The sequence below is a fragment of the Chaetodon trifascialis genome, chromosome 2 (genome assembly GCF_039877785.1).
Source record: "Chaetodon trifascialis isolate fChaTrf1 chromosome 2, fChaTrf1.hap1, whole genome shotgun sequence".
NCBI lineage: Eukaryota > Metazoa > Chordata > Actinopteri > Chaetodontiformes > Chaetodontidae > Chaetodon > Chaetodon trifascialis.
This window is the reverse complement of record NC_092057.1, coordinates 13,515,443-13,542,727: the sequence shown is the minus strand read 5'-3', so window position 1 is coordinate 13,542,727 and position 27,285 is coordinate 13,515,443. Positions and strand designations below refer to the sequence as shown.

The following is a 27,285-nucleotide window of genomic DNA, read 5'->3' as shown; positions in this document are numbered from 1 at the left end:
GAAACAAATGTCTCTGAGTGCTTACCATTAAACTGGCTCAGCATTTAAACATTTTCCATTCAAAGCTGTGTTCTGTTTTTTTTGACGCTAATTCCTTTTGATGGTTAGACCTCATAATTCAATATTCAAGATGCTGGCTATGCAAAGCCTGCATCTTGAGCTGTTATTTATTTATTTATTTTTTTCAAGGATTTTACCACGACATAACTTGAGATTTTAATGTTCTTGCTCTCAAGTCAATGCTTAAGAGTTAAGCGTCTCACGTCTAGACTTAAGTCTTCCTCTTTTTTTGATGCTCCTTTGATAGAGATATGATCTGTCTTGTCCTTCAGATTAATCTTTCAATTCTTCCTCCCTCACTCCTTCATTATTTTCTTAAGCAGGGAAGAGCTGCATGACCAGGCTTTCTCATTTCACAGATGTGTGGTTTTATTCCACTGCACAGAGAGAAAGAGAAGTAGTGAAACAGAAAGGTGGCAGGAGACAAAGACGGAAAATGGAGAGAAGCACAGCGAAAGAGCGAGAGAAATATCACTGCACTGAGCGCAGACGCAGGAGTTTGTGCGTGCATGTAGCCTTTAGGCATGCAGAGTACAGCAGGTGTGTGCGCTTGTTCTTATACATGTGTGGCTTACATCTCGGTAATGGTTTCAGGCAGGTTGGTGGGTATTTCTGTCAGTCCCTTCCCTCTGCAGTCCACGATGTTGTTACTGCAGGTGCAGGACTCTGGGCACTGTAACACACTGCAGGAGGAAGATGATGACGACTGGTGACCTACACAGGGACAGAGGGCCAACATTATCCATCGATGTAAGTTATGCTTGGTGTGAATCCCAAAGGTGAGGGGTATTGAAGAGAGCAGAATTCAGTGAAGAAAATCAAAGTGTGAAGGCAACAAAGGGTGCTGATGAGAAAGAGATACAGTACTGCCCCTTAATGTGACAGTGACCTTGTGTATCTACAGTATTACTCTTAATCTCCTGCTCTGCAGGATTCCAGCACGTGGGTGTGAAAGCCAAGCCATGCAATGGAAGATGAATACTTGCCTTCGTCCCCGTCTTGAAAAGCATGAGCGAAAGACAGTGAGAAAAGGCAAACGAGACAGAGATGGGTTTGCCACCGTGGAACAGCAGGCGGATGTCAGTCACGTAATGGACAAAGGAGCAAACACGTCAACTCAACCTACCTGTGCAGACAAACTCCTTCTTCTGCACCTCAGCCACGTTGTGCCCCCTCAAGTGCGGCGGGGCCATGCATTGCGTGTAAAGACCCAGACGGGGGCGCTGTCGCAGCCACTCAGACAGCCAGGCCACGTGGCAGTCACACTGCAGGTTGTTGGAGTGCAGGCGACTGGGGGCGGAAGGAGGGAGAAGAGGGGATGGGGAATATGTGGTGATTACAGGGAAGGGGGCGTAGACAAGTGGCGAGAACAGGTCGGCGGGGGGAGGAGAAATAATAGATTTGAGGATGGGGAGACAGAAGCGGGGTGGAGGAGGGAGAGATCGATCAATCAATTGTACAAACGGGCAGGATGAGAGGAACGCTTCTCCTCCGGGCGGGAATGTGTACCAAATGCTCGACGGTGCCACTTACAAGGTCCTGAGCTTCGGCATGTGGTTGAAACTGGCCACAGACAGCCTGCTGATGTTGTTGTTGTTGAGGGTGCTGAGGAGAGAAAAGAGCAGAAAACACAACGCTGTATAGATTCACTGGACTCTTCCGCAGTCACAAGGTTGTTGTACACAGACACAGAGAAGTGCCTCAGTCAGCAAAGCAGGGTATGGAAATGGACTCTGCTGAGTGTCATTTAATCAGTGTCATTTTTAACTCTGCTGAGATGTAAATCCTGACAATTAAACCATCCTTCAATTAAGTCACGACTAAGATTTGCCACTTCCCCCTAAAGACTCTGCTAACTAACCACAGCTCTCTGATCCACAGATTCACTTGATATTTGAGATATTGGCAGAAAAGACGCTAAAAACAGTGTTTTGTACGCTAACAAAATGATCATCCCAGCAAAAAAATTGCAACGACCCCTGTAATCTAAGAAATAACGACATAAAACAGACCGTAACTGATATTAAAGAAGCAGGTTCGACATACCAAAAATGTGCTTTCAGTGACATCTCGCAAGGAAAATCACAAATTGAGATGAATTTATTTGCTCATAACTCAAATTACTCGTTGTGCATCTATTTACAGACACAGAAGCTAATTCATTTTAGCTTGACTTAAATGCTCGCTCCTCATTCACAATACTTATTGACTCTGAAGTCAAAGCATTTTGGCTTTGCCTCACAGTACGATGAAAATGAATATCTGTCGCTGAGGACATCAACAAGCTTCTCAGGCTGACTTTAGGGCAGATAAGGGCTCTGTACAGTGGCACCAATGATGCGGTGATCAGCTAAATTAATCAGAAGATAGTGACTATACATGAAACTGTCATTTTTCAGGGGCGGCACAAGCAATGCAGTCTTTTAAAGGTCAATGAGGATATTAGCTGTTCCATGTCCCACTGCTGTTAGCGTTCATCATTCACCAAAGCTCTGCTGTTGTTAGCAGGGCGGCTGAACAAACAAGTACTCACAGCACTTCCAGGTCACGTAATGCTCGGAAAGCTCCATCTTCAATACAGCTGATGTGGTTGTAGTCCAACTGGCTGCACACACACAGACACACACACAAAGAAAGACAAAAGGAAGCTGTTGTAAGATGTAAGACTGTCTTTCGATATATCTTCAGGTGAAATTCAAGCCAGACAGACAGCTACAGAAGAAGATGCATCAACTCCCCCCGGCCAACACATCAGCAACCTCTCTCTGCCTCCCCTGCACTCACTCACTTTCTCTTTCGCTTTAGTTCTGTCTCCTGAGCTCATTGTTCTTCGGAGATGTATTTCTGAATGTATTTATCTCTGTATCCATTCCCGCTTCCTGCTCTCTCCTATCTGACATCTAATTTGTATGCGCTGCTCTTTACCTCTTTTCTCTCTCTCTCTCTCTCTCTCCTTTTCTCAGAACCGTTTTGCTGAAACAATTTAATTAAGACATAAGGACAGTAAATCATGTCCTGTCACCCGCACGCTAATGCACGCACACACACTGGAACACACACACTGCCGTGTCCTTTTACAATAATTGCAAGGAATTAAAAAAAAATTATGTGATGTGGAAAAAAAAACAAAACAGGATACAGCAAAATAGTTGAAAAATCCATATATCTAGAATTACTGCTGGGCAATTAGTTTACCTGCAAAATGACCTACAATTATCCTCAATCATCATTGCTATGACCAAGGCAAAACAAAGAGAGAAAACAACAGAAATGCCACATGACGTGGCATCCGTAGCACACACAAACACACACATAGCTGCTAATGAGCAGCGGTGCCGGTCAATACAGCAAGCAGGAGGCGCATGACATTTAACACAATGAAATATTGATGCACAGGCACATGGGGGTTGTGCACATTTGCAACACACTGAAAAGCAAGTGACACATGTGCATGCATATATGCACAAACGCACACACACGAACACCACACTCACACACACACACATGGAAAGCACTGCAAGAAGTGCCACTTACAGGTTCTTGATCTCCACAGCTCCCCTGAAGGCTTTCCTTGGGACTCCCTGAATCTGGTTCTCGCTGAGATCACTGGACAAGAGAGATACAGAGAGAGACGTGGAGAAGAATGAAGAAAGAGAAATAAGGTGGCACAGAGTTAAACCAAGCTGTCAGAGAGCCACTTGCTTTGCAGCACAAGTACTTGATGTAATCACTAAAATGCAGCAGGGGGAACTTCAGAGCCAGACAGATCATCTGCAAAATTGAGTTCCTTGCACACAGAGCAATCCTCCGCCAAATACAATCAGCTGTCTCTATTCATCTCTCAATGACACAAAAAACGCTTCCTCTGACAAGCATCCACATATCCAGAGCCAGACGCAATTCAATTGTCTGCTTTGAACGTCCATCCAACTCAGGTACGAGAGGCTAGAAATGCTTCAGGAACCTGTAGGGGGAGCTAGTGACCTCCGCTTCCTTCACCGCGCTCTGTTCCTCCTCTCATCTCTCCCACTCATCTCTTCCTCGCCCCCACCAACCCCCCCCCCCCCCCCCCGCTTTTAAGGAGTGAGTGGTGTGTGCGTGCGTGTGAGGATGAGTGCTGGGGTTTGCACAGATTTAATTTTCAGCCACTTTCACTAAGCTGCAGCTTGAAAAAAAAAAACAACAACAAAAAGAAACACTAAACTTACCGCAGTCGTCTGTGTTCATGTTCCTCTTCTCTCACAAAAATACACTCAAACCCACGAACAGGTGTCTCACATTAAACTAAATCTACTGCTTGCAGCTGAATGAAAGACATGCCATCTCTGGTTGGTACAGCGATTTGATTTAGTGAAAGACACACTCACTCAGGTGCTGAGGGATGTGCGCGCAAATAGTTTCATGAAATGAGGTGTTAAGCTCGTGCTCACACGCGCTAACATAAATGAAATAAGTAGAGGTAAGACTTCAGCTGTCTGGAGGATGCAGATGTATTATGGGATGTTAAATGCAAGTACTAAAGAAATAAGACGTCATCAAGGAAACATCTCAACATCGCTGGAAACAGGGCTTTTATTTTAATGGTATTCCTGCTTGAGACTGCCTTTGTGTGTGTGTGTGTGTGTGTGTGTGTGTGTGTGTGTGTGTGTGTGTGTGCGCGCGCGTGTCGTCTGCCACTCCAGACAGACTATGTGACCTTTCACCATTGACCCTCCAGCTCTTGACCTCCACCATGCTAATCGGCTAACAGCTAATGCCCAGCCACATTCCTCACATTCCTGTGGGTGTGATCATATAATCAGTGCTGCAGGTGGCATCCATCTCCCGTGTTTACCACCTGCTGCTTCCACACCAACATCTGGAGTGATCATTTATAGGAAAAAATGACAGAGAGGGTCAAAACTAGCCTGATTTTGCAACCCTCTGGGGTGGGAGCGTGGGCTGGTGTATGTTTCTGACATTTTCTGGCATCTGAGACAGCAGGGGCACGAAGGCGCAACGTAAACAAACTTTCTCTGGTAACTGTGGCTTTGTAGCAAAGGAACAGATGTGAGCAGTGGTGCTGGATTAAAGGGACCTCACCATTCTGCATCCAGACCCACTGACCATGACATGTGCAAATAAATGCTGACAAGTAAATGCCTGCAAGAATCACATCTGTGGAAGTTTGTCTTCAATAGCAAGCCATGTCAAAAAATATGTGTCGGCCCTTGCAGAGAGGAGTGCGGTGTTGCTACAGGTAACAGTCTGGAATCAGCTGTTATATTGATTTTACATACATAGATAAAATACATTGAAACCTGCACAGATTTTGATACCAAGCTTCCTATTTCTTTTACCAGTGACTGGTGATTTCTTACATTCTTATTCAGCTGTTGCTCAGACGTATATTTATCTCTCTTTGCCCTTTCAATTGTCAGTCTGATTGAACCACTGTCCAGTCTTTTGTTTATGCAAACCCTTCATACAAAATAACATATACTTGTCTCTACAACTGAAAACCTGAAAGAAAAAAATCTAAAGCAGTCCTCTCAACCATCTGAGTGCACTGAATGAAGCTTTTGTGGGAGACGACTCCAAACTTTTGATTGATAATGTCGATCAGTGCAACTGTCTAATAAAAAAACAGTGCTCGTTTCTGCAAATGTGATCACATTTAAAAAGTAATACAATTTTGATAAGTGCTTCAATAGAATTTAAAGTCATTCAATGAGCAAGAATCCCAGCCTCTCGAATGTGAGGATTTGTTGCTTTACTATGTTTTGAATCGTGCTAAATTGGACATCTCTGGATTTTGGACTCTTGGTTGGAAAAAACGAGCAAGCTGAAGACAGCAACTTTGGCTCTGGAAACTCATGAGGGGCAAAATAATCGTCAGTGGCAGCCCCAGAATGCGTTTGGTGGCTATATGCAGAGAATTCAAGCGACCGACAAATGTAAAACAGAACTTCCTCAGAAATGAATAAGGAAAGGATTAATAATTCAATTTCAGTTGGGTCAGTACCTGAACACATGTGCACCTGTAACTGCACACACACACACACACACACACACACACACACACACACACACACACACACACACACACACACACACACACACACACACACACACACACACACACACACAGGCAGGCAGCAAGTTCACATCATGTTCCAGTGCTCTCTGATGCCTAGATCAATCAACATGATCCTGGAGTAAGACTTTACAAACAGAGATAGATGAAAAACAGGCTTTGCTGTTTTACGCACGCACCACAAAATACGCGTGTGCTTCTCCTCATGCGTGCAGACACACAAACACACACACACGTACAGACACACAGCGGCTGGTCTGAATCAAACAGAGTGTATCCTGATACTGTTTTTACAGGACCGGGGGGTTTTTGAAAACAGCCATGCTCCTTTAACCGCTGGAACTCTAAAACCAAATAAACTCTCTGAAAGTGCTCCTTAACCCCACATGCACACACACACATACACACACACACACACACGCACACAGTGTCTAACTTAGAGTCTGCATCCACTTCATCTGCCTATCAGATGCAGAAATCAGTAAAAACTTGTTAATGTGTCATCTGTGAGGAGCTGACAGTTTGACAGTTTGCATGTCTGAGTTTAAAGCTGCACACAGACCTCACTGTGAACGGCAGCACATGGTCAGTCGATCTTGGCCGGGGTGTGTTTACACACACTTAACGTATTCACATGGGAACCTAAAACTCACTTATCTGCCACAATTATAGTAATGCAGCTATGGCAAACACAGAGAAGACAGAGGTTTTAAGTGCACAAGAGAGGCGGAGTTATGCATAAGCACAGTATCTAAGTGTTTGTGTTTGTGCGTGTGTGTGCAGATGTGTGTGCATGGGCGTGTGAGTGTGTTTGACATACACATTTATCTTCAGATGCACTGAGATGATTGGAAATTGATTTTTCACATCCCTGTGATCTACGACAACAGAGAGAAAGACAGCACACGGACACATGCAAACACACACACACACACACACACACACACACACACACACACACACACACACACATACATAGATGCAGTACATGTGCAAACATGTGATTGGCAGTTTGAGTTAGTTTTGGGGCTCTTAAGGAAGTGCAAGAGGCCACTCTAAATCCTATTCATCACTCAGACCACCAGAGAGAGAGAGAGCAATAGAGAGAGAGAGAGAGAGAGAGAGAGAGAGAGAGAGAGAGAGAGAGAGAGAGATGGTGAATAGAAAGTTCTAGTCTGAGTCTGAGTAGGAAATTGACTTCTCTGGGACTTAGGAGTGGATTTTCTTCCTCAGTTTGGCACCAAGGCACCTGATTCAATTTCATCTTTAGTTAAATCGTTTGGTAGATGTCCCACCCACCACTTATCCCCTCGTTCTCCCGATATCCTTCTCTGGCTTCCTCTCCCGTCGACCTCTCCCTTTACAACCTCTTTTGTCTCTCTCTCTTCCGTTTCTTCGGTCTTGTTTTTGGACTTCCCCGAGGGTTAACCCCTCACCTCTGCCCCTGTGCCTAAACCGAGAGGTTACCTTCATTAAATGAGGCTCATGCTGAGTCCCAGTCAGTGTGTGTGTGCGTGCGTGTGTGTGCATGTGCACGTGTGTGTGTGTGTTTTTGTTTGAAGGGGCCGGAGGTATTGAATCCACACAGGAACTATATCATGCTGCTAAGTTAGGAATCGTCTGAAACACACACCCACACACACACACACAAACAGCAGACACAGTGTTGGTGACGACTGACAGCTGACAGTGAAGTGACATGATGCAAAGTGGGAAAACAGACTTGAACACACACACGGTGCTACACACTGATGATAAACAGTACAGTCTCTGTATTAACTGTTCACAGGTGCGGCGTAGACTAAAAATCTTGTGCGCCTCTTCAGCCAAGCTTTCACTCTTTTTATCATCACTCCCTCTCTTTTTCCAGAATAAATCTGAGAATGTATCTTCATCACACATTATGATGAACCCACTGGCATCACAAACACAGCTGTTGGAGACTGTTTGCTTTGCTGAACAGGTGGCATTTATGATCAAAAAACTTTTTCATGGCCGTTCAGCGGTCTGAAACAGAAAAACGTGTAAATGGGAACAACTTTGACTTTAGCAATTATGTCGTTTGACGACCAAAAGAGGAAGAAGAGGAGACTTTCATATTACTTTGCTGCTTCACTGTGGACTTCCAGATGAACACAAGCACGGATGCACATCATTTTCACACATAACCGCTGTTTTCAGATTGAGTCCGAATTGTGGGGAAGTCGCTTTTTTCTTCTGACTTTCCTTTTTGTCTGTTTTTCTCACCTCTGGTGGCCCAGGATGTGTGTGTGTGTGTGTGTGTGTGCCTGTGTGTGTGCGTGGCAGAGTCAGGTCTCCAGTGTTAAGAGCTTAGTGCTGCTTTTCTAAAGGGTCTTTTCAGAGTGAGAGGAGCTTTTGACGCCCTGCGTGTCTAAGAAGACCTGAGCATGAAAGAGCAGCACTCAATTCTCACACATGCACCCCTCATCCTTCCCCTCCTCTCTTCTCTCATACACACACACACACACACACACACACACACACACACACACACACACACACACACACACACACACACCTACTGTTATACAGTTTCTGAAACTCTTTTGTACGTGCCCCACTGCCACAAGATTCTTCCCAGGTCCAGCAAGCAAACTGGGGGTTCCTGTGGATCCATATACATTTGTGTGTTTGTGTTTGTGTTTGTGTGTGTGTGTGTGTGTGTGTGTGTGTGTATGTGTGAGAGAGAGAGAGAGAGAGAGAGGCAGGGTATGGGGAGCTGGCAGAGAAGTAAACTAATCATCTTGTTCAAATCCCTTTTGGAGACCTTAATCCTATTACATATAAGAATGTGTGAATGGGCAAAGACGGAGCTGGAAAGAGTCAAAAAGGAAAAAGGAAGAGAACGTGAGGAAGAGATGCACAGACGGAGAAAAATGTGAAGGCCGAAGATAAGACGCATACTTAGCGAGAGACGAAGTGAATTTTGGTTTGGGTCGAGGAGTGTTTAGGACGAGACGGTCATGGAGAAAGACCACAACTAAAATGAGACTCTGGGAGTGTGTGTGTGTGTGTGTGTGTGTGTGTGTGTGTGTGTGTGTGTGTGTGTGTGTGTGTGTGTGTGTGTGTGTGTGTGTGTGTGTGGATCCTTCAGCTAATTCAGGGAGCACTGCCATGAAGTGGACCCCCAAAGATCACACTTCTGTGAGCAATTAGGAAGAGAAAGACTCCCAAAGAAAAGAGAGGAGATGAGGGGGGAGAAAAGGAGTGGGAGGAGCGGGAGGAAAGGAGGCTTGCTGAAGACAATGCAGAGGATTACCAAACACACTGGGCCAGGACTGGCACCTGGGAATGTGGAGGAATGTGTGTGTGTGTGTGTGTGTGTGTGTGTGTGTGTGTGTGTGTGTGTGTGTGTGTGTGTGTGTGTGTGTGTGTGTGTGTGAATCTCTGCTTTTAAAGTGTATCTTGGAAATCTTGGGTGGCAGAATTTAAAACACTGAGTGTGCATGATAAAAGAAATCCTACTATTTGCTCTTATTATGCAGAATCACACACACCCTCCCATGCACTCACACACACACGCACTCACTCTCACACACACGTCTTTCAGCCTCTCTTCAGTCGCTCTCTTCTAAACTAATATTGACTTTGTTCATGAATGACAGATCTGCAGATCCTCCTCTTCCCATCTCATTGTCTGCTTCCCTTATTCGCCATCACGCCTCACACACATACTTTAAATGCCAGGTAAGATGGTTGCTATGGTTACCGGACCAGGGTGGACACCTAAGGGACATTTTGACTTGACAGAGAGGATGTCCCCTGTGTGTGTGTGTGTGTGAGTGTGCCTGTCTGGCTACCGGGATGGCAATCTGCCAGAAAAGGTGTGTGTGTGTGTGTGTGTGTGTGTGTGTGTGTGTGTGTGTGTGTTGCCTCTATGAGTTGCAACATTACACAGTGCTCAGTTTACAAAAGCTCTTGTGGTAGCAGCCATGTTTTTTTTTTTTTGCTGCTTTGGTAAGGAGTTTTATTTTTTCTTCCTTTATACTTTGAGTACAGACAGGGAAGCCAAGATGATTGCTTGGTCGAAATGATACACTCTGCCTACTGATTTCCTACGTAAATAGCTCCTGCTCTTTCCATTCAGCTACCAATCATTTTTGTAGTGAACAAAGCCAGCTGCAAGGCGCTCGCCAAACGTGTAACACAAGCGTCCTGTTGCTGAGGAGACGACATACTCAACAGATATTTCTTATCACATCTAGTGTATAGCAAGATTAACTAGTGAAATAACAAAGCTGAAAAAATAAAGGTCATGGTGTGTGTGTGTGTGTGTGTGTGTGTGTGTGTGTGTGTGTGTGTGTGTGTGTGTGTGGGTGTGTGGGTGTGTGTGTGTGGGTGGGTGTGTGTGTGTGTGTGTGTGTATGTACATGCACGTGTAAAACCAGACTGATTACGTTGCTTTCCAGCTCAGGAACAGATTAGTCAGCGGTCTGAGACCATGACATCATCAGAAATGTTTACACGTGTAATTATAGACAAGTGAGGAATACATCTGTTGCACACACACACACACACACACACACACACACACACACACACAGAGGAGCAATGGACAGCGGCTTGCAGTAATACAGTAATTGCATATGAGGAGAGCTGAGAAGCGCTTAGGAACAGGGACACGGTTTCCCTCCAAACATCTGATGATGATATTTAGATTTAACGCTGCCTCAACAGAAAGGCCGGCCACACGGCGCACCTGTGCTCCTCCAGCTTACATGTTAGGAAAATGTTGCTCTTCATGTCTTTTTGTGACAAAGTCAGGATATTTTTTTTGCAAAGGAAGGGGGAGTAATATCTGATGCCACAGCTGTAGGAAAACATCTTACCCACACATACGCTTTGCAGCTGACTGAGCTCTTTGTCAGTGATAACATCCCGATTCGCTTGTAGCTCAGTGCGACAAGCACATGAGTTCACTGATCTGCACAGGCCCGTGCTTATCAGTCTCCAGGTACATGCGAACCCTCTCAGTGTCATGCTGAACTTTTTAATTCCAGCAGGTTTTGCTGATAATGGAGCCCTTCATTATAAGAATGAAAAAAACACAGGAAGGAATGAGAGTAACTGTGTACGGCAAGCAAACACACATTCATGTGGCTAAAAGCTGGCAGAGGACCTGCATTTGATTGAATGTTGTCCAGACCAGAGCCCTCTACTAACAGTGTTTCTAAACTACTGGAAAATGATGAGTGGAATTATATATCTAAAGTAGCAATTCATAAGACTACAAGGGTTTCCCGGATATCTTTGTGCTTTTGGAAATATATTCTAAGCTAATTGCATGGTTGCATGAGCTGTATTTGTCATTCTTGAATAAATCCTCCCTCACACCGTGACAAATTAGTGCCTATTGGCCAAGTTGTCTGCAGTGATCGGCCCAGGAGGTTGTGCTAGTGAGCTCAGCTAACAAATAATCTTTCTAATGTAAACCATCACAGAATAAATTAGCATCCATCTAAAAGCTGCAACAATTAGTCGGTTGAAAACTCCTTACCAGTCCAGCAAAAATTTGTCTAAAATGCCAATCCATGGCATAACCACAGCTAATTTATAGCTATTTGGACTACATGCATGGTTTTAATCTGTTTTGAAAGTTAGCACTCTGGAACTTTTATGCCCTGCAGTCAGAATCACTGTATGTTGTTGTTTTTCCACCTCAATATGTTTTTGCAAATAGATGCTTGCAGATGACTGTATGTGGTACACAATGGGACCACAACACAAAGCCTTACCGCTGTCCAAGTTCAATAAAAACTGATAACAATACCACAGAAACTGAACATTTGCATGTTTTCTCTCATGGTATATTTAGGTGTTCTCCAAAAAAGCAATTTACTATATATTTATCCACACACGTCTAGATTTATATCCATGAGATTGTTTAGGCCATCTATATTCATATCTAAGCTATGTATACTTACTATTATATTTTGGATATAGGGTTAGGTTTTTACTATATCTATCACTTCAAACTGTGCATAATACTCCTTGTTCAGCATGTTCAAAACTTCACTAGCTATTCTAAGCATCAGTCATCTGGATGTAATTGGTAAAGATTGGCTGTAATTGGCTCGATCTTCACACGGGATGGGCCATGCGGCAATTTTTAAAATGGTTGTTTGTTGTTTACTGTGCCTCCTGTTGAGATTGTATCTTAAAGTGACTTGCATCAGTTTATTCATATGAATCTAAGCTTTGTAACGGTGTAAAATATGAGCATGAATGTAAAGCATAGCGGAGCATTTGTGTCAATAGACGGAAAAATCATTTAACAACCAGAAATGCTCCTATGGCCCCCAAGCGGGCTGTCAGAATGGTAAGAGGTTTTGATAGATTGGTAATTTGACAGAAAATTAATCAGCAGCTATCTTAATAATTGTGGGAAAAAAAGTTCCCATTATATGATACAAATAAACAAAACAACAAAAACAAAAAAGAATATTCTCCATAACTACTTACACTGTTATAAATACTGACTTTGAGTACATCTGCGTTTGATGCCTTGAGCACCCTCTGGTGGTCAATTTGGAGTTTAAAGTCTTCCCAGCGCGTAGTCAGACACAGAAGAAAGTAATTCTTTCCTAAGTTTCGATTTTCCTCATCCTCTTTTGATACTTTAAACACATGGGAACTTAGTGTAACGCCACACCTTAGATCTCTCCCTCCCCTCCGTTGATTCCTCCCAGTCCACACTTCATACATTTCTCTTCCTTCTGATATTTCTCTTCTTCACACCTTTCATCTGAAATCCTTCTTTTTTCCCCTTTTCTTTTCCTCCCCTCTCTTCCCTCTCTCTCTCCCACATCCTCTCCACCCTCCACCGCCCTCCTTTGCCCTGCTCCCTGTGTAATGAGTCTAATCCATCAGCCAGACAGTATTAATCGTATTCCGATAGCAGTGTGTTCACTCGCTGCTCGCTGCTGTCTCCGTCTCTACGAGTCAATAACCCCAGCTCTAACACCTACACACTGCCTATGACAGATAGGCTGTGTGTGTGCGTGTGTGTGTGTGTGTGTGTGTGTGTGTGTGTGTGTGTGTGTGTGTGTGTGTGTGTGTGTGTGTGTGTGTGTGTGTGTGTGTGTGTGTGTGTGTGTGTGTTGTGTGAATTTTAAAACCAGCTCAGCACTGTGACCAAATTTATTGCAGTCTTTGCCTGGAAGAGCGTCCAAAGCACACAAGAGATGTAGACACAGACACACACACCACAGCTAAAATGACCACCGCTGGATGTGATGCCAGACCACTTGGTTGCCACAAACTCTTGGTCAGTGACATCATATCCTTTTCCTGTTTGCCTCTTACATTGCCTTACAATAATAAATAGAATAGATAAATAGAAAGTGACAGCACATGGACGCGTGTCTGGGTCTATTTGTGTGTGTGTGTGTGCGCGCGCTTCAGTCTGCACATGCCTTGCCAGGTCAGAAAGTTTTTCACCCACGTCTTTGACCTGATCTGCCACAAACTCCATGACCCACTAAGCTGAAGCAGCCTCCTCCCTTCTTGTCTGCCTCCTTTCCATTTAAAAACCCCAATGTCTCTCACTACGGGATAATGTATCAATCTGGCGCCCAACGATCCTTTGTCATTTTCAGACTTAGCTTTTCCATCTATTTTTCTCCCCAACAATTCGCTTCATCCATCAATCGCTGCACTATTCTCCTGATCGTTCAATCATAGCATCACTCTTTTCATCCATCAATCATTCATTCTTCCTATACATCTATCACGCGGCTCCGTCAGACGACCAGAAGCGGCAGATTAGAAGTAAAACATTTAACTTTGGGGAGAGAACATAGAGACAGCGTGAGCGAACAAGTCATCCTGTATGTGCCTTATATTAGTCTGATTCACGCCGTTAAATCGAATTCATTAAAAACTAACAGCCCATCTGCTGTTCTGCAAGGCTCGATGTGGAAAATAAACCAGAACCGCCATCAAAATAAACAACTAAACAGCTCATAAACAATTTAACAACTATGAAATAAAGAGGTCAGTTTTTTTTGTCCCCTCCAACAACATTTTCAGCGTGATTGACAGCTGAGCCTCAGATGAGACCGTTTGTGGTCATGGGGAGTGTGTTTGTACAGGAATGAGGAGTTATGTAGTGCATCAGTGGAAAGAGGCATAAAATGTGTGTTTGTGTGCGTGTGTGCGTATCAGGACTGCAGTGGCGATGACTTACTCACCCTGGTGTCATTATTCACAGTTTACAAACCATGACAAGACAGGCCAAGACAATCACACACTCACACACACACACACACACACACACACACACACACACTTTCCCTCTTTCTCTTTCACACACACGCACACACACACAGTCGTGGTTCCATCACTTAAAATTTAAAGACTTACGTTATGGAGACTTGTGTTATGCCCCTATATGGAAGGCGAGTCCCTACAATGTGACTATGTAATCAGATCTATGTCTCCACAATATGTGTAATACACACACACACACGCGCACACACACACACACACACACACACACACACACACACACACACGTACACACACATCTCTCAATTCAGCACTATGTGCGGTTTTGTCTTCCTTCCCTGTGTTTACCCATCAGCTTGGAGTGACATGTCGGTGAGGCCTCTTCATGCATACACACATACACGCACACAGAAGACACACAGACAGATGGAGTGACTGACAGACAGACAGACAAATATATAATACTAATTTGGAGGGAAGCACATAGTCACTGCTTTTTCTTGTGTATTGAGCTTTATGTCCAACATGGGAGTCATAAGGAGGTGGTTGGACTTTGACCCTGAGGACTCATGGTTTGCATCCAGACTTTTGCCTGTAGTTACATTAGGAAACGAAAGCACTTTGCTTAACTTTATGTCAGTTTCAGTTAAATATTAATAAAATAAACATGTTGTCCTTGCGCCTCAGCTCGCTCTTGACCTTGAAGTGTTTTCACTGCCTTCACATGACAATAAAAAATTTTTATCATGTTGTTGTTGCTACTGTAAAAGCGGATATGTAGGAAAACAAACAAATAAAAAATGCCATTCAATTAACATTTTACTGAAACATTTAACATCAACAGTTTGCAACTTGGCAGATAACTTAATAACATTTTCTCATTATTTTAATAGGAAATGTGATTCAGAATATATATGCTGTTGTAAAGTAGTTGTACATAATAGTAATTTTGGGGAGACAGTGTTGGTGAATACAAGGGCTGCAAATAATGACTATTTTCATTATAGATTTATCTCTATAGAAACGCCCTTTACAAATTCCCAGAGCTCAAACTCCTTTATGTTATGCACTTGTCTTGTTCAGTCCAACAGTCCAAAACTGAAAATGTATTTAGTTTACTGTGACAGAAGACAATGAAAACAAGCGTTACAGTCATTGAGAAGTTAAACATTTTAACAAACTGTTTTTTTTAGCTTTGGTACATGCATATTGGTAATAATTGTATTTCGTCTTCATTCATTTTGACTTGATCTTTTGATCTTGCTGAGGGAGTGGAAGCATGTAACAGTGAGAGGCAACAATGTGACTATTGATCTACAGAAGAAGTGAAATCAGGCTCTGCAGTGTCATTTGCTTATTCAAAAAGTGTGTTTTCATCAGGCTCTCTCGCGTTTCTTTCTAGTTTCTTTAATCATGTGCTAATTCAAAATGCACATAAACACAGGTGGACGGACACGTTCGCACACAGGGTGAGGAAGAGAGAGGCGGTCATCGTCGGTTCAATAATCGCAGCGACAGATCACATTTCTCCCGTCAGGCTCTATTAGGGTGTGTATCAGTGTGTGTATGTTGGAGACAGAAAGCGTTTCCTCCCCTGAGGCCTCTCACTTGAACTCAGTGTGAGAATGAACCTCTTGTCAATCGTCTGCTCGGGGCTGTTTAGGGAAATGAGGGATTCATCAGTCAGCCGCTCGGCTCTGGGAGGGCGACAAGGCTGCGACAGTTTACAGTATCTGACCCAACACCTGCACAATGCTTTTAGACCGGAGAGCGGGAGAGAGAGGCGGGGGAGAGAGAGAGCAGGGGGAGGAGAGAAAGCTGGAGGGGAGGACAAAAAGATGGCAGAACAACATTTGTTGCCATCAGAAAGAAATCCAAGCACCATTCAGATAAATAAAGAACAAATTGGCAGAAAGGCATAGTTTCTGCTTTCTTTTATCACTAGTCCACCTCCTCCTCTCTCTCTCTCTCTAGCTCCAAACCTATTCAAGATGTCTCCAGAATCCCCCCCCCCCCCCCCCCCAGCTCACCCCCCACCCCCCACCCCTCTGTTTGCCAGCTCCTGGCAATCGCAGGCTAGCTGAAATATTCCTCTTCAAATAGTTTCTCTCCGTCAATGTTGTCTTTCTTTCTTTCACCACCGTAGAGGCTTGGGTCGCACACACTTGTCACTCTGGACCAGCTGTCCTGCACCATCTGTCCACTGTCCGCTCTGTGCACTCTCACACACACACACACACACACACAAACACGCACCGCAACTGGCGCTAAAATGCGGCAGTTACTGGCAAAGGCACCATGCCTGAGCACAATTTATGTTTATTGGGCTGTGTCAAAATAAATACAATATCTGACAATGATAGGAGAAAAACAAAGAGTGAGAGGGTGAGAGGCGAAAGAGAGGCGCAGAGAAAAAAGAGAGCAAACACTTTCAAACAAAGGCTGAGATCCATTTCCACATGGCCAGCAGTGAATATGAGAAGTCATGCATAATCTGGACTACTTGTACGCTCTCTTGATTGGTTGTTGGGCCTTTTGTGTCGGCCTAAACACCATATGTGTGAGCAAAATTTGTGTGTGTGTGTGCGTGTGTGTGTGTGTTCTGCATTCCTGTGAGCAGTGGGTTGGAGAGACGGACCATGAAAGCAAACAGTGTTGGCCATTAAGTCTCCTGGACACCAGCCAGACAACACACATGTATACACACATGCGCACGCACACACATGCATACATGTAAGCACACTCACGTGCCACCAGTGAAAACGTATTGGTGATTGGATTTAAAGGGATTGATTCTCAGTGATTTTCTGTTCATTAAAAGAAGCTATAATAACAAAATTCATTGATGTTTATCACCGAAGTCTTAAGATGTTTGTTGGATTTCCCTGGTTTACTTTGATTGAACATCTCCAGTTCAGACGAGGACCTTTGTCGTCATGTCATCCTTCATCTCTTGTTCACTCTTTACTGTTTCTACCATCTAATAAAGGAAAAAAAAAGATTATTTCTGAGGTTATGAGTTTATTTATATTACTCTTTTTTTTCCCTCTAGTTGATGTCAAGTGGTGGAGAGTATCAACGGTAAGTGCATCTACTCAAGTAGAGTAATAAAGAACAATTTTCAGATATTTTACTTGAGTATTCACTCCACTACATTTCAGAGATAAATATTACATACTGAACAACATTTATCTGACAGCTGTCGTTACTGCCTACTTCATAAGTTCAGATTCAGACACTAAACATTTAATCGTTTAATCAAATATGATCAATTTTTCTAGATTAAATTAGCCATCAGCATATTAAGTATTTAAAATTACCTCCGTGTTTCTTACATGTGTATTCATCAGTAATAACGATCTAATAACAAGATATAATGCTACAACACTGACAGCAGCCATTCTGCTGCATTATGACTACTTTAACTGCTGAGACAATTTGCTCATAATAGTTTCACTTTGAGTAAAAGTCCAAACGCAGGGCTTGTTGTAATGGAAAGTTATATTATAGTACTGGTACATTTACTTCTGTAAAAGTCTGGGTACTTCTCCCACCACAGGTGATATCTCACTTTTGAACAAAACTCGTGTCAAACTGCCAACTCAAGCAAATGTTACTCTATTTGCCAACTAAGCTGCCACCATTGCCCTTACAGTATTCCAGACGGCCTGCTCAACTTCAGCAAAACACGTGGATCAAGACGGGTAATCAGGACGCCGTTAAGATCGTATGATTTTTATGATACCGATTGTTGTGCTCAGTTCTTTTGATCATATCCAAAAAAGGCAGCTCTCCTGTAAAACCCAACCCTATCTTTGTGGTGTTTGATCACACACATCCCGACCAGCTGAGGCCTTATTTAGTGCAGCACATTGATCTTCCACCGGACAAGTTCAGACATTTCAGCTCACAGGCTGAGAGCTGAGTTCAGACCTGAGCGATGCCACCGCTCCATTTACTAACCGCGGCACAACACGAGCTGGTCTAAATACGACTCTGCGCTCTACAATGTCCACGATGAGGTTTGTGTCCCAAATATATGTGCAGGTCAGAGCTTGATGAGTGACTTTAGACAGGATACATTCCAGCGGAGGGGACGTAGGGGGCGCTATGTGAGCAACAACACCGACACATCAGACTGCTTTTTGAAGGCTACCGCCACACACACACACACACACACACACACACACACACACACACACACGCACACACACACACACACACACACACACACACACACACACAAAGATAGCAACACACTTGCATACACATAAACTGATTAACATTACCAGAATACCAAACTCCAGCCCTGACCTCTAAGAGATTGACTGAGACAGTGACTGTTTTTAAATGCATATGTGTGCGTGCGTGTGTGTGCGCGTGCGTGTTCGTGTGTATGTAAATGTGCACCAGCAACACACAGCATTCAGTGTGTGTAATGGAAGAAGTGGACTGATGTAATGAGGCTGTAATAAGGCTGAAGCTTAATCCTAGTGAAGACAGACATAGACCTCTCACCCCTGCCTACACACACACACACACACACACACACACACACACACACACACACACACACACACACACACACACACTCACAAATTTTACCCTTTTTTCTTTCCCCTCATATGCGTCAATCCCCTCCCTTCTTGTTTCCCTCTCACATTTCTCCTTCCTTTTACCTTTTCTCTTCCTTGCCACCTTCCCATTTCCTTCCATCTTTCCTTCCTTTCCTTCTCTTTCCTGCCCCTACATTCCTTCTTTTCCAATACCACTTTTCATTCCCTCCTCTTCTTTATCCTTCCTTTCCTTTTCTTTAATTTTTCCCACCTATTCCCTTGACCTCTTCCTCCTCTCCTTCCTTTCCAACTCCACTCACTTCCTGTTTCCTATTTTCCTTTTTTCCTACTTTCCCTGTTTCCTTCCTCCTTTACACACATTTCTTACCCTCTCTTCTTCCTTCCTTCATTCTTCCTTTACTTGCTTCTTTTTTACAGTCTCTTAAACACCCTTTCCCTCCATCTCACTTACCCTCTTTCATTCGTCCCTTTTACTTTCTCCTTCCATGTTCTTTCCTCCTTCCTCTTTCCCTCCGTTGAGTCCTCTCTCCTACCTTTTCCTCTCAAAAATTTTCTCTTCTCTTCTATTCCCTCTACTCGCTCCCTTCCTTCCTCCGTCCTTCTCCCTGTCTCTCAGTGAATACCAAAGAGGACGCGCATGCTTCCTTTAAGTCCTCCACATTAAGCAGGGCAATAAAATACCACCACACACATGCACCCACCCACACACACATCCACACACACACACACACACACACACACACAAACACACACACACACACACACACACACACACACACACACACACAAACAAACATGATGTAGTTTAAGAAGACGAGCCACTGTGGTTTCTACCAAATAGTCTCAGTCTATTTCACGCTCCAAACACACATTTCCCACCACAGTTTATTGTCCTGAGGTGGCCAGGGCAGAACACACACACACACACACACACACACACACACACACACACACACACACACACACACTGTCTGGTCCAGGTTTTGAAACAGGTTTAAAACCTCTGTTTCAAAACTTTATCTATCTTATCTATCTATCAGCTTTTGTCCCTCCAAAATAAACCAATAAATGAAATAAAGTATTAAAAAGTATCCCAGGTCCATGTGATATCATACACATCTGATGCAGCCCGTGGACCTTTTAATCTAGTCTTTTCTTTTTCCTGACAATGACGTAGAGAGCGGTGAAAACCACAAAATCACTCAAAATGTTTGCCCAGAGGACAAGACGACGTCCATTTATGTTGCTGGTTACTTAGCGACCGTTTAACCACTTGAACACCAATCATATTGCGCACTCGACTCCCCACGTCCACAAAGCGACCTCATGAGTTCTGTTTGAAAGCAACGTGACTTTTTCCCAGGAATAAGACCTCTGTAGCTCAGTAAGACATGCGTTTGATGTGTCCAGCAGCAGTTGGCTTAGACTAAACTGAAGAGCCAGCATGGCAGCTTACAGACAAAGTGTGTTACCTACAGGGTTGCCAGGTTCACAACTTGGTGAAACTGGGCAATGTACAAAGGCTAGATTTCGTGGCGTATTATTTACAGAATGGTTTTGACCATTTCGAAAGATCTGACTGCATTGAAAAACCACACGGTCCCAAAAAACTGTGTGGTTCTATTGACCCACAGAAACTGCGACTGCACCAACAGGGAATGCAATGCAAAGACGACCCCATGCTGGCTAATTGACTGCTTGATTGACAGGTGACCTGCAGGACCTGCAACACAGAAATGACTGCCTGTAAAAAAACCTCACAAGACCACCACTTGAACGCAGCACAGACCACTTTCGAGGAAAGTGGTGCAACTTTAACCACATTGGTTATATTCATCGTGCCAGTGGCAGTGGGGCTGGTAGTAGCGGACTGGAGAGGTCGGTGTTGTGACATTGTTTCTTTTTACCGCGGGGGTCTTGGGAGGCCCCAGTTGAGGCCATAGTGAGGTGCTGGAGCGGGCTGCCTGACTAGAAAGAGAGCACTCTAACTACTGACAGGCAGCACTTGAGACAGGCCTGGGAGTGCAGGGGTCCTACTGAGCTATTGTCGCCCACCACACAGGTTAACAAGACACTGCACCAGCCTCTAACCTCTGTCTTTCACGGCTCGCGCACTTTGTCCTCTTTTGTCGGCCTCGCTCTCACACACACACCCGCATACATGCTCCCCCATAACCTTTTATCTATTTTAATTTTTCTCCCTGCACCGTTCCTGCCTCCAATTTCTCTTTTTACAGATAAAGGAGAGAAGACAGAGCAGTGAATAAGAAAACAATTCACTAGTGAGGAAATAAAGGAGCGATTTCTCACCTCCAATAATGACTTTATTCCCCCTACACATTTCTTTTTTTATTGAATTACGCTCTTCCTTTTTATTCTGCTCATCACCCATTTATATCTCTCTGTCCGACTCTCATCTCTCTCTCTCCCCCTCCTCTTCCTTTCTTTGTATGTCTCTCACTCTCCCTCTCTAGCGTATACAACCATTCATAACTCTAGGTTATCATTTCAAAAGGCTTTCAATTCGAGCTCCTTACAGAGGAGACAGCATAAAGAGGCTGCTCCAGGGCGAGCATGCACCAACATGCGCACACACACACACACACACACACACACACACACACACACACACACACACACACACACACATGCACCTAAATACACTCGCGCACACACAAGTGGACGCATGCAAAACAAACATACAGAGGGAATAACTGCACATGTAAATGAACTCAGAACACACACATGCAAGCAAACTTTTTTTTAGATGAAAACACACCGTTCTTCTCAGGTAACTATACAGATGCTAAGTGATATCTACGAGAAAACAGTAATTACACAAACACATAAACACACATGCACACACACACAAACATGCACACACACACACAAACAGCAAGGGAGGGAAATCCCTGACTGCTGCGTTTATTATTCTGTGTTGACTCCATAGAAATAAGCCTTTTTTTTCTCCTTTACAACCTCTGCTGTCCTCTTTCTTCTTCACCCGTCCTTAGTCTCTCTTCCTCGTCTCTCTCTCTTCTTCTTCATTTTCTTGTCTGTCTGAGTCTTGTCTGTCAGTCACGCCTGGCTGCCATTCTGTCATCAGTCCCTGTTGCTCTTTCTCTAAAAGCTCTTAGCTGCCCTCAGGGCTCAACTTATAATATTACAGTACACCTCAAATCCCTCTCTCTCTCTCTATCTGCCATTCTTTCTCTCTCACACACAGACATGCACACACACACTCATACTCTAATGGAAGAAAGACGTACAATAGCTGCACTAAGTGAGCAAAGAGCCACTGGACACAGAAAGAGGGAGCATCTTAAGGAGCCCTTTGGGTCTCTCTCTGTCTGTCACACATAAATAGCAGCTGTGGTCGGATTAACGTCTTGGACCTCTGGCCAGATCAATAAGCTCTATGAAGCATGTGTGCAAATGGTAATGTGTTAAAATGACCTTGAATTAATGAGCGTTTCGGGGGGTAATTAGGAAACAATGGTTGCTCTGAAAATGATTGGAGTTTTACAACAAGCTGGAATGTGTAGTCAGATCTGTCACACTCGGTCGTCTCTGTTGCTTATTTTGTATTTCCGTTTAATACTAATGGATCCCGGGGAGATTAGTATCAGCTGGACTAGCTAATAGGAATCCTAACAAAGCAGAAAGCATCACAATGGCTGAATATTAACACAACAGCCAGAGAGAAACAGAGAAATGTACACATGCATATTTAAAAGCAGCCTCAATCAACCCAAAGAGCAAACTGATTTCTCTGCACTGCAGCATACCGCATACTGTGTATGCATGAGAGGCTGTGCATCTGTGTGTGTGTGTGTGTGCATGTGTGTCTAAACCAACCGCATAATAGTTAACTGTATCATACCTTAACCATGGGAAATACCCACTGCACGTTTCAATTATGTACATGTGCGCGTTTGTGTTTATACATAGGTGTGTGTGTGTGTGCATGTGCATGCGTAAGCGTGGCGGGGCGTTCGGAACTGCTCTATTGATGAGAGAATGAAGTCATTTTTCAATGTGGGGTTAAGCGCTGCATTATTGCCGCCTCATTTGGCTCCTGTGGGCCACCATAGCCCTCCCGTCTGGTTTCCATGGCACAGAGCGAGAACAGAGAGGGGAATGTCCCTGCTTACCAGACTGCAAGTTCATCCATCAGCTCACACACACATGCATGCACGCACATGCACGCACACACGCACACACGCACGCACACAGACACACAAACACACAAGGGCAAGCAATAAGGGCTTATCCCACTCACAGTCAACTTTCCCACAAAGTTGCAACAAATCAAGAGCAGCAGCGCTAAGTCTCCTAAAGCCAGCCAATATCACATTATACGCTAGTTGTGCTTGGGTATACAGAGCTACACAGAGTGGTGTGCTGCTGTAAAACCAATTCACCTAAAAGGATAGAGTTTCTGCTACTGCTACAGTACGCAGTCCACAAGGAGCTCGATTGTAAACGAAGGAAATCTTAAAGAGTCCATAATGCTGCTGAAGGGAAACAGTTTAATTTCTCAGTAGTCTTGTGTTTACTGCTGAGTTTCCTGCCCTGCATATGAGTATGTGCATGTGAGTGCGCGTGTGTGTGTGCTTTGTGTGTGCGCTTTGTGTGACTGGTCTGAGATTTGTCCTGCATTGAGCAACATAAGCGTGTACGAGTTCACAAACACTGTAGGGATTGTCTGCAGTAATGGGTAGGGATGAGCAGGCTCAATGTGCACATGCACCTTTGTGTGTGTGTGTATGTGTGTGGTGGGGTGGGGTGGGGTGGGGTGGGGTTGTGTATGTTGGCTGTTTGAACAAGCGCTGAACGTGAGCCAACCATGTCAGTGAGCATTGTCAGTTCACATAATAACTACATTCCTCTGGTGATATCATACCGAGCGGACAGAGATCAGCTTCACTGTACGGCCGGAGAGAGATGGATGAACTGTCCTCATTCACTCATTCATTCATGTAAACTTTGCCAATTTTCTTGTGCTTAACAGGGTTCAGTAAAAAACATCCTGCAAGCCAGGTCCTCCTTTCACTTTCCCCTCTTTCTTTCTTTTAATCCCGCTGAGGTTGAGTCTCTCTCCTCTCTCTCCTCTCAGTTTACTGTAAACATCTCCATGTATCACTGTCATATCAGCACATTCATCTCCTATAGAGGGCCAGCGTCCCTGCAGTGCACCATTCACCCTTTTTCATGCACTCATGCTGAGCACAGAGAGCATTCACACACGCACTCATCAGCACACACGCAACTATGTATGCATATATGTGCACTGCCACACACACATAAACTTCTGCTACCTATTGAGCTTCAGGCCGTGTGACGTTCTTGTTTTTTTAGAATCCATTTATCATGCCGACACAAAAGAATATGAGAACACGCACAAAATGCAACTCTGCATGCACACATACACTCAAGCTGTTAAACACAGTATATCACAGTGCACGGTGCTTAATCATTATGACAATTCTAATACATGTCATTTGTCAAGTTGGATGAACTCCCTTTTTGAGAAGACGGATTAACCAATGAAATTCTACTCTGAAAGCCTCCTAACTGTCTTATAACTCTGCTTAATGCACTTCACAGCAGTACTCCCTTCAGCACTGTTTCACCAAATCTACTAAGAGATAGAATAAGCAAGATGGAGCACAATCGGGGGATTCAGAAATTTGGGGGAAAACTTTTTGAGAATAACATTAAGTTCTTATGTCCTTTGAGCAGTTATGTGGAGCTTTCCACCTCCCAACTACTCATTTCTGCAGGTCAGACACTTCATGAGTACATTTCAGGGAGGAAACTCTACTCCCCTAAAGACCCTCCCAAACTGCCAAAATTCTGAAAGATATCAAAACTCCAGAGGCGTTTTTTCCTTAACATTTCGTCGAATTTTGGCCTTGACAGAGACTAAACCCTGAAGCACGACTTTTAAAGACAGTGGATGGGAATCGCTATGTGGAAAGCCATTAAACATCTCATGTAACAGTCACCATCAACTTTTGCCATTCAACGTTATCCACAGAGCCTATTTTACACCAGAAAAGCTCCATAGGATAAACGAATCAATTTCAGGTCACATGCTGTGGAAATTTAATAAATTAAAACACTATTGTGGTTCAATATCGGAAATTCTTAAAAAGATTATATGTTTGGCATCCCCTGTTCACCTTAACTAGCCTTGCTATGGGAACATATCTGACATCCCTCTTGCCAAAGCAAACAATCTGTGGTTTATGAAACTGGCCATGATTACTGCTAATACATGTATTGCTCTGTTATGGAAAAGTGCACATCCTCCTCCTGACTCCATGTAGCTTTAAGAAATTACCTCGTGCATGGCATCAGAAAAAAAAAATATGTACAGCATCTCTACTCAATGCAATTATGCCACACTTGGCCTCATATGTTCCTTATTCACCATGGCAACCCTGGACTCGCTTTTAAAAGCATAAGCGGCAAAAAAGAGACTTAGCAAACGGGATATGAAACTGTTACCTTGAATAACATCTTGGATTTCTCTTGGTTTTAACATAATTGGAAAGAGCTGGGGTAAATGAAAGTACACAACTGAACAAAATATGCACAAAGGTAAATGCATTTTTTTAGACATTTTTGAGGCAGAAATGTTTCTCAATAAGACCAGCTGATCGGAAAAAGGATCTATAACTTACATGACAAGCACAAACTGGTGGAGGGGCCCTGCGAGGCAGAGGTGATCCATTTGGATCCATCTCTACTTCCCCTGTGTCTATAAAAAGCCCGGTGTCACATAGTGAGATCTCCCGTCTCCTCTCCCAGACTCTCTGACGAGGTGTCAACCCTTCTCAGCTCCACCTGACACAGAATCCACATACCAAACATCCTCCTTCCTGTTTGTGTGTATCTGCGGGAGTGCATGTTGCCTGTGTTCTCACCTTCCTATTTGCCGTTTCTGTTTGTGCGCCGTGTTAATACGTGATAGTGCAGACACGCGAAATCACTGCACACGCAGCAGTTTGGGCTTTGAGAGGCAGAACCAGAGCAAATGGAACACACTCTGCTCGCTCCGGCCTTCCTCGTCATACTGAGAGGCATTTGGTTCAAGCCTTTTGCACTGACAATCAAAATGCCTCCTGTAATGCTATCGTCACACAGCAGCACCCCCGGCAACTGCATTACACCCATTCAAAAGACACATAACTTTATTAACTCACACACAGCATGACATGTCTCTGAAAGCAGCAGGCCGTGCAGGCTGCCTGCCGTCCCGATAACATAACTTTATTAGCCAGTCTATTGACACAGTCGCAGACAGCCTCCACGCAAGCTCAACATGTTCATCAAGTCATTCGTGGCTGGCCTTCAAAACAACACAACTTTATTACTTGCAGCATTGCCAGACATGAACACAGCGTGGCCTCAGCTGCCAAAGAAGAGGTTTGGGTTACAATATAAGAAGCTGATCGCGCACATCCCACACAAAAAACAGACAGCTGAATTTAATAAGTCGTGTACACCAAAAGCTCAGTGTTGTTATTTTTGACAGAAAAAAACTCAGATTTCTTTAAAAGGAGAAGATTGATTTTGGACAGTTTTCAGTTGTCTTTCCGGCTGCCGGCAACAAGTACAGCTCAGAAAATATTGCGTACTCCCTTGGAGCAAATTTTAAAAATTACAGTGTTTGTGCTGTAAATGGTTTTCTGCTATTCAAACTCAAAAACACCTTAAAACCACAGGTGCACCAAACACCACATATTATTCATGATGCATTTCGTGTGTTGTTTGTTGTTAGTCCAGGCAAAAAAAAAACACAAAATCACATGAGTGCACTGAGCATGTCTGCACACAAGCATGTGGGAACACACACACACACACACACACACACACACACACACACACACACACACACACACACACACACACACACACACACACACACACACACACACACACAGTTGGATTCCTTGACTCAGTACCATGTGGCATTTGCTTATTGAATGCTTTCCTCCGGAACACATTCATAATTTATGGAGAGATTGGATCTGTCTCCACAAAACATCCACCCCCAACCCTCCAATCTTCTCCCCCACTGCCCCCATCTCCGTCGACCTCCCTCCCTCTTCCAATAAACACTTCACTTACTGTGAGATGAGCACAAAGCAGCAAAGGGCTTCTTTTGAAAAGTTGCTCTAATGCGTTTGATTGAATTCAATCAACACAGAGAAAGCAAAATAAATTGATATCACTCCTGTTTTCTCTTTCTCTCTCTAGTTCTCTCTCCCTCTGGGGATTTCAGCGCAAGTGATGTTACTAATTGACCAA

General features: G+C 43.9%; 1 protein-coding gene across 7 annotated transcripts in view; it reads right to left on the bottom strand.

The window, feature by feature from the left end:
- Nucleotides 1–27,285, bottom strand: part of slit2 (slit homolog 2 (Drosophila)) — an 89,501-nt gene that overhangs the window by 30,195 nt on the left and 32,021 nt on the right. For all 7 annotated transcript variants that reach the window (XM_070977599.1, XM_070977564.1, XM_070977607.1 and 4 more), the window contains exons 5-9: nt 3,595–3,666; nt 2,594–2,665; nt 1,594–1,665; nt 1,187–1,350; nt 636–774 (exon numbers count right to left, since the gene is read on the bottom strand). In XM_070977599.1, coding sequence (XP_070833700.1) covers nt 636–774; nt 1,187–1,350; nt 1,594–1,665; nt 2,594–2,665; nt 3,595–3,666 — 519 coding nt within the window. The remainder of the gene's footprint in view (nt 1–635; nt 775–1,186; nt 1,351–1,593; nt 1,666–2,593; nt 2,666–3,594; nt 3,667–27,285) is intronic.